Source organism: Eretmochelys imbricata, chromosome 27 (assembly GCF_965152235.1).
Source record: "Eretmochelys imbricata isolate rEreImb1 chromosome 27, rEreImb1.hap1, whole genome shotgun sequence".
Lineage (NCBI taxonomy): Eukaryota > Metazoa > Chordata > Testudines > Cheloniidae > Eretmochelys > Eretmochelys imbricata.
This window is the reverse complement of record NC_135598.1, coordinates 9,638,926-9,654,042: the sequence shown is the minus strand read 5'-3', so window position 1 is coordinate 9,654,042 and position 15,117 is coordinate 9,638,926. Positions and strand designations below refer to the sequence as shown.

General features: G+C 45.5%; 1 protein-coding gene across 1 annotated transcript; it reads left to right on the top strand.

Annotated features, from left to right (window-relative positions):
* The first annotated feature begins 422 nt into the window (after positions 1 to 422).
* On the top strand, positions 423 to 2,609 carry NXPH3 (neurexophilin 3). Its single transcript, XM_077806490.1, has 2 exons — positions 423 to 479; positions 1,881 to 2,609. The coding sequence occupies exons 1-2, from the start codon at positions 423 to 425 to the stop codon at positions 2,607 to 2,609; spliced, it is 786 nt and encodes a 261-aa protein (XP_077662616.1).
* Positions 2,610 to 15,117: the final 12,508 nt, after the last annotated feature.

Genomic DNA, 15,117 nt, shown 5'->3' with positions numbered 1-15,117 from the left:
AGATGTTTCAGGCACCGATAGGGACGCCTGGTCTCAAGTCATATTTGGGAGCATTCCCCACACTGAGCCCCCCAAGCCTGCCAGGAACCCTGCCCTCTGGAGCGTCCAGCTGCGGTGCAGGCAGGGAAGGGTTAAGCCTGGAGGTACTGCCGGTACCTGCCGGTGGGAGGGGGCGAACAGTGCCCCGGGGGGGTGTGGGCTGGGGGGGGGGGTGGAGAGATCGTCACATGGAGGGAGCCAGCGGCGGCAGCAGGTGTAAGGGGCGGCCGCTGGCGCCTGCCTCTGCCCAGCAGCGAGATCTGGAGGGGAGTTGCCAGACCGATCATGGGATTGGGGGTGGGGGGGCCGTAGGAGCCAGGAGCCCCGCTTATAAGAGGACCCACACCTCCCCGCCCCCCTTCACTTCCAGGCGCCGGCTGAAAATGCAGCTGTCTGGCTCCTGCCTGCTCTTCCTGGTCCAGGGGAGCATCTCCCTGCTGGTGAGTGATGGGGGGGGGGGCAGGGGGAAGCTCCCGGGGGCCGGCTGGGGAAAAGGGATGGGAGGGAGGGGGAGAGAGACTCTTTAAAAGTATAAGGAGGCATTTGCAAGAAGCCTTTAACCCCCCCCCACCCCAAAAAAAAAAACAACTTGTGTGACGGTGCAGCTGGTATTGGAGTGGGTGGGTGCGTGGAAGGGGGGAGGGAATCTGGTTGATGGGGAGGGGGCTGTGGGGAAAGGAAAGGAGGCAGCTCCCCCAAAGTGTGGGGAGTTCAAGGACTCGTGTGACCAATTCCTCCCCCCCCTCCCCGCCCCCCAGCCCGAGGGAGCGAGGGCGAGTTGAAGAGGGCGGAGGGCACCTTTCCCCCGTGGGAGCGTGCCCCGTTGTCCCCCCCTGCCTGCCCGCTGGGGGGGGGGGTTGGGGGGCGGCACAGGGCGCTGACCCTAGGTGGCTCCCCCCATCCCGGGCATCCTCCTCCGCCAGGTGAGCGCGGAAAGCCCGCAGGGTCCCAGCCAGCCCTCCCGTCTCCCCCGGCGGACACGCACCGAGCGGTGTGGCTGAAATCACCACGGCAACCTGACATCTGCATCTCTCACCTGCCTCCCGGCCAGATGTTGCCCTCCCCTCCCACCAGCGAGAGCGCTCCGCGGGCCGGGGCAGAAAGCCAGCCTAGGGCTGAGCTGGTACCAGACCTTGCAGGGGGTTGGGGGGAGGGGGGGGGGCACTGCCCCCCCCCCCCCCCGGCTTCAGAACTGGACCTTGCCAAGGACTGGCTCTGTCACTGCCTGTCCACAGCTGACCCCTGCTTCTGTCTTTCCCTCTCACCCACTGCCTGACTGCCACAGCAGGGCCAGGGGATGGGGCTATAGTCAACTGAACCATAGGGGTGGTGGGGGAGGGAGGAGGGGGAAGTCTGGGTAACTGAGGAAAGGCTACAAGACCAGCATTCTTAAAACAGTGATTGGTGTTAGTCCATTACATCCAGCCAGCACTAACCCAATCCCCTGCCCATCTCTTCTACGCCCCTCTCCACCAGCTTTAAGCAGAGATCCCAGGGAATTGACCTCAGCTGACATTTTTGGAAAGTCGGAGGGATTAGGTTTCCCGCTAAGCAAAAGGGCACACAAAATCCCAGCGTCTCACGGGGAAGAAAGAGAGTTACTCAGGGCAGAAAGGAAGGATGAGTGGAGAGAGAGAATAAGGTAGATGGACTGACAAGGTTATTCAGAGGAAGGTCAGAGAAAAAAGAAGCATGTAAGAGAAAGGGGATCAGCAAACCAAGAAGGAGAAAGAGGGGAGACTTGTGATGACATGTCTAGAGGTAAGTGGAAAGAGGGTAGAGTACAAGAACAGCAGGAGGAAGAAAATACATCTGTTATTCTCACCTCTTGTCTTGTTCAGGTGATCTGTGGACAGGAACAAGGGGAGGATGCTGCGCAAGGTGAAAATGAAATTCAAGACAAATCTCAACTGCAGAAGAAGAGGGAGCACCTCTCCCCGAAGTCTCTACTAACTCAAACCCCACTGCAGAATTTGACTCACCTAGAGTTGGTCTCTAGTTCACAAGAGTTCTGGGAAGTCCTGGACAACCTGTCTGAGCTGGACCAGGGGCCACACTCTCGAGGACGCAGAGAACCCGTGGCAAACACAGGAAAGTTTAAGAAAATTTTTGGCTGGGGTGATTTTTATTCCAACATCAAGACAGTAAAACTGAACCTCTTGATCACTGGGAAGGTCGTTGATCATGGTAACGGTACCGTTAACGTCTTCTTCCGGCACAACTCCACTGGACAGGGGACTATCTCCGTCAGCCTCGTCCCTCCCACCAAGACAGTGGAGTTTGACCTGGAGCAGCAGATCTTCATTGAGGCCAAAGAATCCAAGATCTTCAACTGCCGGGTGGATTATGAGAAAGTGGATCGTGCCAAGAAAACCACACTCTGTACTTACGACCCTTCCAAAACCTGCTACTATGAGCACACCCAGAGTCATGTCTCCTGGGTCTGTTCCAAACCCTTCAAAGTCATTTGCATCTACATCACCTTCTACAGCATAGACTACAGGCTAGTGCAGAAGGTGTGTCCTGACTATAACTACCACAGCGACGTACCTTATTACCCCTCTGGATAATAGACCTCTTCCATCTCAGGATAGCCCAGAGACCTGTGTCCTGGGGAAACGGTTTTGTAAGCTGAAGCAGAGTGCAGGGGTCTCTAGAAACCAGAGTTCTGATGCAGGACAGAAAAGGAAGGAGTACTGATTTTCCCTAAAAGCCTAAGCATTGAAGAAAGGAATTCTAGACTCAGGGTACTGGCGTTTCTAAACCTGACCCAGAGCTGTGGTCTTTAGAGACTGGGCTATGTAGAAGACACCTGGACATGAAGTACAGAAATCAACATCAGGATTTGGGTTTCTCAACATAAGAATATTTGCCTGGACCTAGGTCACATGGCCAAGAAATGAAGGCCTGGACATTGGGTCAAGGGATCTTCAGACACATGCTTTAAAAACCAAACAAACTGTGGCCTGGCTCTAGAGTAAGAGGTCTCGCTGGAGATGAGGATATTAAAGGGGACTCATGCTAGTGTATTAAAGATGGCTGTTTGACATCAGTGGGTAACCATGTACTTAGAACTCTACCAAAGTATGAGCTGGAGTTGACTATTGGGTCTTATGTGTACAATCTGTATTTGGGAGTGCAGGTGCCTCCAGAGACTAAGAACTAAAAGCTCAGAAGTAGAAATGTTTGGAGGATCCTCTGCCACAACTAGGCAGTAACCAAGAAGGGAAATTAGATTGTCTGGGGATGACAAGTTTCCAGATGAAGTGTCATCTCTCCTCCCTGGGGGGTTTTCAGACTTAGGCACTCCTGACAGCTGGAGTTTTTACAGAATCTCAGCCCTGTGGATTGACAGATAAAGAAAGCCTCGTCAACTCAGTCAAAATCGCTGACACAGTATATAGGATTCACAAATTTCCCTTCATCAAATCCATGACCCACATCACTTCTGTTCTCCCCTTGTATCTGCATTCTCAGTCATGTCAGCACACCACATTCTTCCTGCTCTCCATTATTGGTCTACCTCCAGCAGATCTCTTCCACCCGTCACTGAGCTCCATAGCATCTCAGACCTATACACTACGTAGCTTCTGTATTATTATTTTGGTGAAAAGAGGTAGGGTGTGTGTGTGTGTGTGTGTGTGTGTGTGTGTGTGTGTGTGTGTGTGTGTGTGTGTGTGTGTGTGTGTGTGTGTGTGTGTGTGTGTGTGTGTGTGTGTGTGTGTGTGTGTGTGTGTGTGTGTGTGTGTGAGAGAGAGAGAGAGAGAGAGAGAGAGAGAGAGAGAGAGAGAGAGAGAGAAGTCAAGTGCTGCCTATATCATTTAATTTATTTAAAAAAAAAAATCTTGTCCTTGAAATGGAGAATAAAGTTTCCCCAGTGCTAAGAGGGCAGGGTAAGTGTTTTCACTGAGAACCATCTGGTCTTTAAGAGAGTCTCTTCCCTGGCTAAAAAACAAAATCTTCACAGTTATGAATGAGAAATGCAAAATGCACAATCCATTCTCCTAGCATGCCCTCTCCCAACCCCACTGCCCATATATACTATTCTGTTCAGGTTCTTCCCCTACACTCATTTTTCTACTATCTGAGCATTGGATACATTTTTATTAGCCTGCAGGACTTGAATGTGTGACCTTTAGCATTTTAAATCAAGCACAGTATGGGGTTGAAACTCTGCAGTGGATGTGTGGCTTCTGAGTTTCTAAACGGGGCTTCATAGCCTCAAATCTCTCTGCCTTTCCCCATACATTAAAACCACATAAAGTTCACCTTGACGCACAGAACGCACAGACCCAGCGAGCACTCCATTCTGTCCTGTCCCACCCCCACACTGTGCCAAGGTCTCACATTACAAAGACTTTATCACATCAGTAAACTCCTATTCAAGTACATTTACTACTGTATTATGCATTGAAACTGACTGACAGTTAAAGTAGGTTTTGTTATCCAGTGTGGTGCTGTTTTGCTTTTATTTTTAAATGTTTCTTTACCTGGTTGCTAATTCACGATGGATCTTCTGGTTATTACAGAAAGTCAGCGAGGCTCTTTATATGTATCTGAACATTTACAGAGTAACACAGAGAATCCAGCCAGACTACATCACTCAAAAAAAAAAAAAAATTAAAAAAATTTGCTTTAGTTGAATAACCAAAGAATTTTTACTCTTCACAAACCAGAGCACAAAATACCTTGAAAGTTCAGTTGTAAAAACCAACACAAAAAACAAACAGTCATAATATCTGATATTTTGAAATGATTGCTTTCATCTCTCGGGGAACAAGCTGAGGTACATCCCCAGAAGATTTCATGCTTCCTTTGAAAAGAAATAAAGAAAAATCTGTTAACCCCTTCCCTCCCACCGTAAGAGGAAAAAAAATACACAAAAGTTGCTCACTTGGAGATATTTCTGAAAATTTTAATTTTCAGAGCATCAAAAACAGACAGCCAGGCTATACGGGATGCAGTATTTTAGAAAGCAATCGGGCAGTTGGTGGTTACTAGGAGACCAGCACCATCTATTATTCTAGATTAGAATCATCTCCTCCCAACTAACCAAGCAACACAAGATGTTCAAAAGAGAATTTCACTAAACTAAACGGCAAACAAAAGAAGGTAAAACACACAAGCTAGATACACATTCTATCAACTATGTGGCTCACCCCTCTTTGTTCCAACTAGATCCGAATGAGACCCTTTGTAATAATTTATTCACCTTATGTTCAAGGAAATGTCTGAGAATACATGGAGATTTCCTTGAATTTATTGAGCTCTATTTTGTAATTAATTTGGTTTGCTCTGTGGCTTACTCTTCAAGCTGCACTATGAAGTGGAGATTGGCCACACAATGTTGTTCTTGTTCCCAGACGAGATGAGTCTAGCACTCATGATGGAATATCTGCTGCAAATGCATACAAAAAGCAAGTGTAAGTTATTTTCCCATGAGTACATACACTTGAAAGACACTATTATTACTGCAAATGCGAACAATAAAAAGTCAGTTCCAGGAACAACTGTGGAAAGCAAAACCAAAAGTCATGCATCCATGACAGGGGGAGTTCATTAAAAAAATTCATAGCAATATTTATGAAACATTTTTGCAGTTAATCATCCATCTCTGTTTATAAACAGACTCCCACCATGCAGAGTAACTCAATGGGAGTGGAAGCTGATATCTATGTCTCAGGAGAAAGAACAGCTCTCGATTGCATCTGCTATTGGCTGAGATGTAGAACCACACAGTACATGGCAGTGATTTCCTCCATCTCCAGTATGGAATTCCCAGTTGGCTAATAGAGTCTCTTCCTTCCCCACCAAATCCTTCTAATTGTTTTAATGAGTCTCAAAGATGCATCTCAACCTTTGCTTTAGCTTGTTCAGAAACTCAGCCTCCCACAATGAATTGCCCCATGCCAAAGTCAACCACCCTTGCCCTGCTATTAACATAACTCATTTTTTCAACAGTCAACATGGTCAGAACTCCAGGGGAGAAAGAAGCCAGCTGGCCACTGCTCCAAGGACAAGAAGAATCAGGAAAATCAGAAGCTACTGAGAAACAAATCAAATGTAGTTATTACAGAACAGCGACATGATACTTTTCGCTGATGAAAAGGGTCTACAGAATCACAGGAATTGGAGATGGAGACCACCTATAGTGTTGTCATTTTCTCTATTCCCCCTGCCACTGAGGGCTTCTTCTCTATTCCCCCTGCCACTGAGGGCTTCTTCTCTATTCCCCCTGCCACTGAGGGCTTCTTCTGTGCACTGTAAATTCTCTGGTTCTATCCTGTCCATTTTCAGTGGTTCAGATGATGGGGCTTCCACCATTTCCCTTACAAGACTATTTTACACTTGAATAGTTAGTACGTCTTCCCCATCCCTACATTCAGCCTAAACGTTCCTTTGTTTAGTTTCTCATCTCATTACTCCTAATTACATCCCAGGGTACCTGCCTAAACCAAACCCTAAATCCATCTCCTTTATTGGGGAGCATTTAGACCCTTTACATACTTGTAGACGTAGCTTTCCCTTGCCATCATCTGATCAATGACACATTTTTAATTTTTTTGGTCTTTCCTCTCAAGTCACCACACTCAGCTCTGCCACTGCTAGTTTTGGATATGTTAAATGGGATATTTACTTGACATTAAGGGACTGATTATGCAACCCTAAGTCATATTTACCGTAGTTCCTTACTCTGAGTGGTCTAATTCAGTGTTTTCCAACAACTGGTCTGTGGACCAACACCGGTCCCAGAGATGTCCCCAACACAGTTTAGGAAGGCAGCAAGCCGGTCCCTAGTACCAAAAAGGTTGAGAAATGCTGGTCAAGTTGATTACAATGGGACTAGTCGCAAAGAAAGGCCCATTTCAACGTAAGGATGGCAGACTCTGAAGCTTAACGAAAATATGGAATCCCTTGAAACACCAAGGCTCCTATTATAGCCCATAATGTCCTCAAGACTCTTCAATAAATGTTCTACAAATATTCCAGCCAGATGCCAAGATTTTGAATGAGAAGGAATTATTAGTATTAATTTGTAAGTAAAGCTTTTTTGCCACAAGCGTCATAGTTAATGGGATACAACTTCTTTTTATAATCCTAAAGTTGATGTGTTGCCAGTTGTTGTAATCTTATCATCAGTCTTGCAGTATTTGGGGTTTTTTTTGGCACAACTCTGGCTACTGGAGTCATTTTATTGTCTAAGAATCTCAACTTTCAATTAAAAAACCAAAAAGTTTCTAGCCCTGATGGCTGCAGAAAAAAAAAAAGCCCGAAAGTATATATAATTATTATATAAATCCATGGTACGCCCACATCTTGAATACTGCATACAGATGTGGTCTCCTCATCTCAGAAAAGTTATACTGGCATTAGAAAAGATTCAGAGAAGAGCAACTAAAATGATTAGGCGTTTGGAACGGGTCCCATATGAAGAGAGATTAAAGAGGCTAGGACTTTTCAGCTTGGAAAAGAGGAGACTAAGGGGGGGATATGATAGAGGTCTATAAAATCACGAGTGGTGTGGAGAAAGTGAATAAGGAAAAGTTATTTACTTGTTCCCATAATATAAGAACTAGAGGCCACCAAATGAAATTAATGGGCAGCAGGTTTAAAACAAATAAAGGAAGTTCTTCACACAACACACAGTCAACCTGTGGAACTTATTGTCTGAGAAGGTTGTGAAGGCTAGGACTATAACAGGGTTTAAAAGAGAACTAGATAAATTCATGGAGCTTAAGTCCATTAATGGCTATTAGCCAGGATGGGTAAGGAATGGTGTCCCTAGCCTCTGTTTGTCAGAGGGTGGAGATGGATGGCAGGAGAGAGATCACTTGATCATTACCCTGTTAGTTCACTCCCTCTGGGGCACCTGGCATTGGCCACTGTTGGCCGACAGTATACTGGGCTGGATGGACCTTTGGTCTGACCCAGTAGGCCTTCTTACGTTCCAAGTAGCACAACTTCAAACTACACAGCTCGCTGAACCTCAGCAAGGAGTAGTTATGCTAATTTCATTTTAAATATTGAAAGATTTCTAAGCAGTTAAAATAGTTCACTGAATTTATTACTTAAGATTTCTTTGGGGGAAATGTCCAAGTCTCAGTAGTCGCTGCCCCTTCCATTTTGACCTGGCTGGGGCTGAGAGCCATTGTTACAATGTAAGCTCTTTGGAACAGGAGCTTTTTGTTTTGCGTTTGTACAGCATGTAATATGTTGCAGTCCTGGTTCAAAATGCGGTTCCTAAGTGCTACCACAATACAAATCAATGTATGTGACTGTTTTATATTCTTGAAATATCCAATGGTTAAGATAGACTTTGAAGATCTATAGTCCATGAGAACTGTAGGAAATATAATAACCCAGTATTTTCAGTTGAGATTGTTAGCTTGTATTTATGAATTGTGCGGTTATTTTGTTAGTTTTGTTTTTAAAGCTGTAGGTGTCTCCATGAATTTATATTCCTTGCTTCAGTTGTTTCTCTGGTAACTTATTCTACCCATTTATTACTCTGCATAAAGCAGCTGTGGCCAAGTTTGTTTATTATTAATATTACCATAGTGCTTTAAAAACCCCAACCAGAACAAGGCCCTGTTGTGTTAGGCACTGTACATATGCACAATGAGAAAGTCCCTGCCTTGAAGAGCTTACAGACAAAAGAGACAAAGGGTAGGAGGGGGAAACAGAAGTGACTTGCCCAAGTCACACAGCAGGTCAGTGGCAGGACTGAGAATATAACCCATGTTGCCTGATTCCAGCCACTGAACCACACTCAATTTATCTAATTGTAAGGCTAAATACTCTACTTTTGGTGAAGTGACAAAATGGTGAAAGTTTCTTTTAGGTCATTCTGGAGTCTTCCCTGTTATTTGATGTCATCCCTACCCTCTTCCTCTGCATTGTCCTCTAATAAGGCAATATACTTCCTTTTCATATACCACATCTGCTGCAATACCTAGGCATAACCAGGACAGCATTTTATTAAGTCAGTGCCGTCTAGTAGTTCAAAAAGCACAGTTCCTGGGCCCTATTCCTGACATAGTTACTGGCTTGCTAGGTGACCTTGGGACCAAGTCATTCTGTTTGTGTGTTTCTAGTTGGCCCCCATCTATATGGGGATAATACTCGGCTGCTTTCCAGGGATGTGGTGAGCTTTAGCATTTGTAAGCATTTTACAGATCCTCAGAGAAAGGGGGGAAATGCAAGGACAAATTATTTCTATTAATAAGACTCCAAACACGGTGGCTTGCTATTCCACACGTCAGACCCGAAACGTGCTTGTGTGTTGGAAGTATGGCGTTTGATCTAAAGAAATGACTATGGCTTCGTCGCCAATTATACTGAGGTACAGTCCCCAAGTAGGACTGCTTCCACTACACCGCTTAGCACCAGCTGCTATCTCACAGACACAAGCTTCCCCTCATGCTTTAAACAAACTCCAGCAGCAGCAGGTTTCTGATCGTTTTCTCTCCAATTAACAGCCGAGCACACTGCTCACTGAGAAAGAAGATAGGAGGTCGCATTACGAAAACAAATCATCCCATCACTGGAAATTCTTCCCGTGCAAAAAACATACCCACTGTTGGGTAGGATCAGGGTGAAAGAACAGTCCCCCGCCATGCCACCCAAAACCACCACACTCTGACCTGGAAGCTGGGGTGTTTGCCAACCAAGCCAATTTCTGCGGCAGAAAGGACAGAAGTTGACAGTTAAGAAAACAGCCTGTTTGCTGTTTAATGCATTGGTGGCATGATGGCACTCATCCAAGTGCTAGAGGGATGGGGCATTCTAATCCCATGGGAGAGCTCAGCTTGTACTTCTTGTTCTGCAAAATGAGGCTTGGAACCCTCCTGGTGGGAGGAAAGAATTCACTTTTTGTGATGGATTCCCAGACCTCACAGAGCACCCATCTGGTACCAGAGTCTCCTCTTCCTGGTGACTTGTGCCCAAGGAGGTTGAGGGAGGAGAGGCTCAGAAACGTGACCCCTGGCTCTCCTTCAGATCCCCAGCTGCACTGTGACTTAAACAATGCTAGAAATAACGGCTTGAGCAGATGGTGTTAGCAGGATTGTAGCATGGGGTTCTCTTGTTTTCTTACATTGTAAACTAACAGTTGAAGAGTGTGTGTGTGTAAATAAATCACACTACCAGTGACAGACATATCCTTATTTAAGCATCTTTCAGAGGTAGCAGCCAGCCCTAAATTGTCAACACACTATCTTTAACAAAACTGTATGAAAGCTTTGGAACTGACATGGGTGGGCAGATCAAGTGAGAAAAAACTGTCACACACGAGCTAAAACCTGCCCATGGGACTGGACAAGAGCCAACTCCAACAGATCTTCAGGCTCCTGGACAATTAGAATGGGTTCACAGTGGAGCTGCACTCAGCATCCTGTTTAACTGGCATCTGCATCACGCAGATTTTAGGGCTCCTCTCCGTACTCCAGTACAAATAGGCACGACAAAGGGTGAAGAGTGTGCTGCCTTCAGTATTCCAGTTACTGCTTAAAGCAGGTTAGGAGTGTGACGGGATCCCACCACGGTCCAGCCTGGGACTGTGGACCGCTGTGCCCCCTTAACTCTCCGGCCTAGGGGTAGTCTCTCACAACGCCTTGCTAGTGACACGCATGCAAACCCCTCCTAGGTGCTGCGATCACTCAGCACAACTGCATTTGGAGCCCCCAACACTCAGCTAGATTGCATGAGTGCTTCTCACAGCATCTCATGAATCTCACAGAAAAAAAGGCACCAGCCAAATCCCCCTCCAGCTCCCAGTTACTGTACCTCAGGAATTATACTGTCTAATTTATTAATTGGTTCACACTTCAACAATGGAAAGTGACATACACCAGCCTGTGTCACACCTGAGCAGATTTGCCCCCACACTTCATACCAACTCACTGGTAAAGATAAACAGTTAAACAAATTATTGACTATAAAAGATAGATTTTAAGTGATAGGCAAAAAGTCGTAGTTACCAAATAAAATAAAATATAAGAACGCAGTCTAAACTCTCAACCCTATTAGACTGGGCAGTAACTAGATGAAGCAGTTTTTTCTCACTCCACTGGATATTGCAGTCCTTAATATACAGATTTGCTCCTTAAAACTGGGCCAATCTCCTCTGTTGGAGTCTTGTCTTCTTCTCAGATGTCCTGGTTGCGTGCAGCATAGGTGGGGGCAGGAGAAGGGCCCAGTATGTGTCCACGGTCTGTTTTATACCCTCAGTCCATGTGCTTGGAAAACACAAGTCCAGGCATGTCTGGGGGCATTGCTGAGTCTCTCCACCCAAGGTCCAGCAATTCCCCTGGTGTGGCCTCATGCAGGTGAGTCATTGCATTATAGCTCCCTTGCTGGACAATGGTTGTTGATGGGTTGTTTGACACCCCGCCAAGGGGCTGGTGACTTCCTTGCTGGTGCCTCTGGGGAGCTAATGTCTGGCTGATTCCACAATTTACAGCATGTTTTAGTGACACACCATACTACACAATTCTCACAACTTCATATGCATTTATGATACACGTATATGGATAGAGAAATGACTTCCAGCAGGTCATTACCTTTCCCTGATACATATAAAGCATGCCTTGTAAGGTAAGATCACAATATTATACAAATAAGGAATATGGGGGTTCCAAGATGCTCCCCCACAAGGTATAAAATGTCACTAGGTGTCAACACACCCCCTGACTCCTCCCCTACCAGCACTCAGTTAATAAAAGACACTTCTTCCAAGCCATCTCGTCTTTGGAAGTGCTTCCTCCCTTCACAAAACTAGATGACCTCCCTCTTTTTTCTAATCCTTCCTTAAGGGAGGAGAGGGAAGACCACCACTTCTCCTGCCAAGCCTTTTGATATCTGCTCAATTTCTAGTTGAACTAGCATCGATGTGTACAGTTGAACTGCACTGTCAGAGTCTGCATTAGATCGCAAAGCCCCCTGGGACAAGGACCACATCTTCTAATGTTTGTACAAAGCGTCACGAATGCTGTCAGTGCTCAACAGATCGTTACAACAGCTTCAGAAGAGTTGTTTCAGCAGGTGAAGTATCAGAAGCAAATACACAGAGTGTGAAGCTATGGTGGGGAGTAAGATAGGGAAGGAGAATTCAAAAGAAAAGGTTGTCTAAGAGGAGTCAAGAAGGCAGGGATGAAAAACCTGTCCTGTTCTTTGAAATCCCACAAGGCACTAACCTCTCCACAGAGGATTCCAAACCCAAAACTGTTTCACAGTATGCACCTGCTTGCACTAAAAAAACCCCCCAACATGCTAATAATTCAGTTTTCCTTGTATGCTCTGAGCTGTGGAATTCTCCCAGTTCCTGATGCATTTGGATGCTTGTGCAGTGTTTTGATGAGAGACTGGATAAATGATTAACATTTTTCACTGGGGTGAAGGGGGAGGGAGAGTCAATGCATCTGGTCAATAAAATGATCTATGCCAGCAGACTGGTTTGTCGTCACTGCTGTTCTCTGACAAGCTATGTAATGTCCACATCAGTGTGGTGACTTACACATGTAGGGAGTAGAGATATATCATGCATACGATAAAGCAGATCGGGTAGGGAGGACTCGTGTTTTCCACTTGCCAGGCTTATCTGATCTGGGGCAGATGTGTTTCTGCTTTCACACTGCATCAAGAAATGCCGACTTTTATCTATTTTCCTCACTGGGAAATAGTCCCATACATTAAAAAAAATTCTCTTCTTTATGCTGCATCTACTCTATAGGGACACCAACATAGCTACACCAACATAATCCTGTAGTCTAGACTCATCCTACAGCAGCAGAAGGGTTTTTTCCATCATCCTACGAACACCACGTCCCCAAACAATGGTAACTACATTGACAGAAGCATTCTTCTGTCAGCCTGCTTGTGCCTACACACTGGGGATTAAGTCTGCACAGTTACAGCACGAACGGTTGCGGATTTTTCACATTCCTGAGTGCCCTAAGTATGTCAACCTTAAATTTAAGTGTGGACCAAGACATTCTACTCAAAGTATCTTGCCTCCAAGGTCATGTGCCTGGAACTTCTACACATTCCTTTATTACGTTTTTTTACCCAGTGGTTCTCCATTTTCCCTGCCCTTTTGCCAACTGTTCTGAAAGATCCCCTTCTTGGATCCCACCCTTACCCTCTTCTTGCTTCCTGAAAACACTTCATTCTGCAGGCCACCCGGAAATCCCTCGGTGGATACTCTTAAATTTGTTCTTCCTGAAGACTAGACACTGATTCAATGAATCATAGAATATCAGGGTTGGAACGGACCTCAGGAGGTCATATAGTCCAACCCCATGCTCAAAGCAGGACCAATCCCCAACTAAATCATCCCAGCCAGGGCTTTGTCAAGCCTGACCACTTAATGGTCAGATCAAATGGTGCCAAAGGGATGCCAATTACCACCTACCCCAGTGTAGAGACCACCCTCTCTACCAAGGCTTATTCCCCTCCAGAACTGACAACAGGATGGAGATTTCTGCTTCAGAACAGGGACAAACTGGAGAGCAGAGGGGAAAAGCACTAATACCGTAGCACATTGAGAACTGCACTGGGTTAAATCCCTAGGAAATACGTAGGCTGTGTCTATACTAGAAGCTCTTGACCAGTCTAGGAATACCGGTACACTATACTGGCAAATCGCTGCTATTGTAGACACAGCTATACTGTCAAAGCTGTGGTTGGTACCAATAGAGTAAAACCATCCTCCCTTTCCCCCCATATGAGGGAAACAAGTTATTCTAGTAAAAGCAGTTTTGCCATTACAACCATCTACACTATGGGCTTCTCCTTGCACAGTTATGTCAGTCAGGGATCATGCCTCTTTATGCCTCTGGCCAACACAGCTATAAACAGGAGAACTCCAGACAGTAGATATGCTCATACTTAGCTACCAAATCTGAATCTCTCAAGTCAGAAATGGAGCTTCACACAAACCATAAAACAACCTGGGGGCTTCCCTACAGTCAGGAACAGTATCTTTTAAGTGGGCCTGTCTATATCATCTCGTTTACATACATCCTCTCATCAAAAAAGGATCAAATCTCTGCACGAACTGCACACATTAAGGAATAAACTTGCATACACTACTGAAATGCAGCCACCTCTGAAGTGTAACAAAGCAGCTGTTTTAACAGATCACAGAAACATTACACAACATTTTAGGATCTGAAACAAAGAACACTGCATCCAACTGAAACTATAGGAAGGAAATTAGATGATTAATCACATTCTACCTATATTGGAATTTAGCCAGGACAGCTAGGTTAATACTATCTCTTGGGGAGAGTTTTGCTCAGATACCACAGTGATAGGCACTGCATAAATCAAGTTAGAGATCTTTATCAGCAGGCAGACCGACTCTCAGTTTTCTCTCTCATCTGAAAGACAGTGAGCACAAGGTGTCCAGAGGAGTCTCTTCAATAAATACTATAAAGCGATGTTGGACTGAGTTCTAAATAGGAGAGTGAAGACAGCACAAGGTAAAATAGCCTGGGAGCCTATCACACCTGATACCAGCCCAAGAGTTCGCTAGTGGTTTATGAGTTTTTCAGAAAGGCTACCTGAAGAGAGAGGAAAGCAAAAAACAGTGGTTGATATTTTCCACCTCAAATCTGACTCTGGCCCACTGAGACAATGGTCTAATGCGGAAATACACCCATTGCTATCTGACAGATTTACTGGCCGAGCCATCTCCATTACTACAGGAGCCTCTCTCTGAGCACGCCTGCACTCAGCTGGAATAAATGTCGGTTTACAGGACCCGAGCAGGCCTAGCTGCTCTCCTAGTTGTTACCACAAGAAAGTGTTGCTTACCTTGCGTGTTCCTTTTTTTGATCTCTGTAGTCCTCTGGACGTCTGGCAGCCTCTATTGGGAGGAAAGCTATTTGCTTATACAATTGGTAACCAGCCTTCTGCTTCCAGCCTCCATTCCAAGTTTTGAGCTGGGAGTGATGTCTCTGCTACACTCAGAATTACTGCTGGGACCACTGGGCTGTCCCCCTATGCTTCGATTTAAAATTTTTATTTCATACCAGAAATAAGGCATAGAAAGAGAAGGAGGGAGGATGCACATCA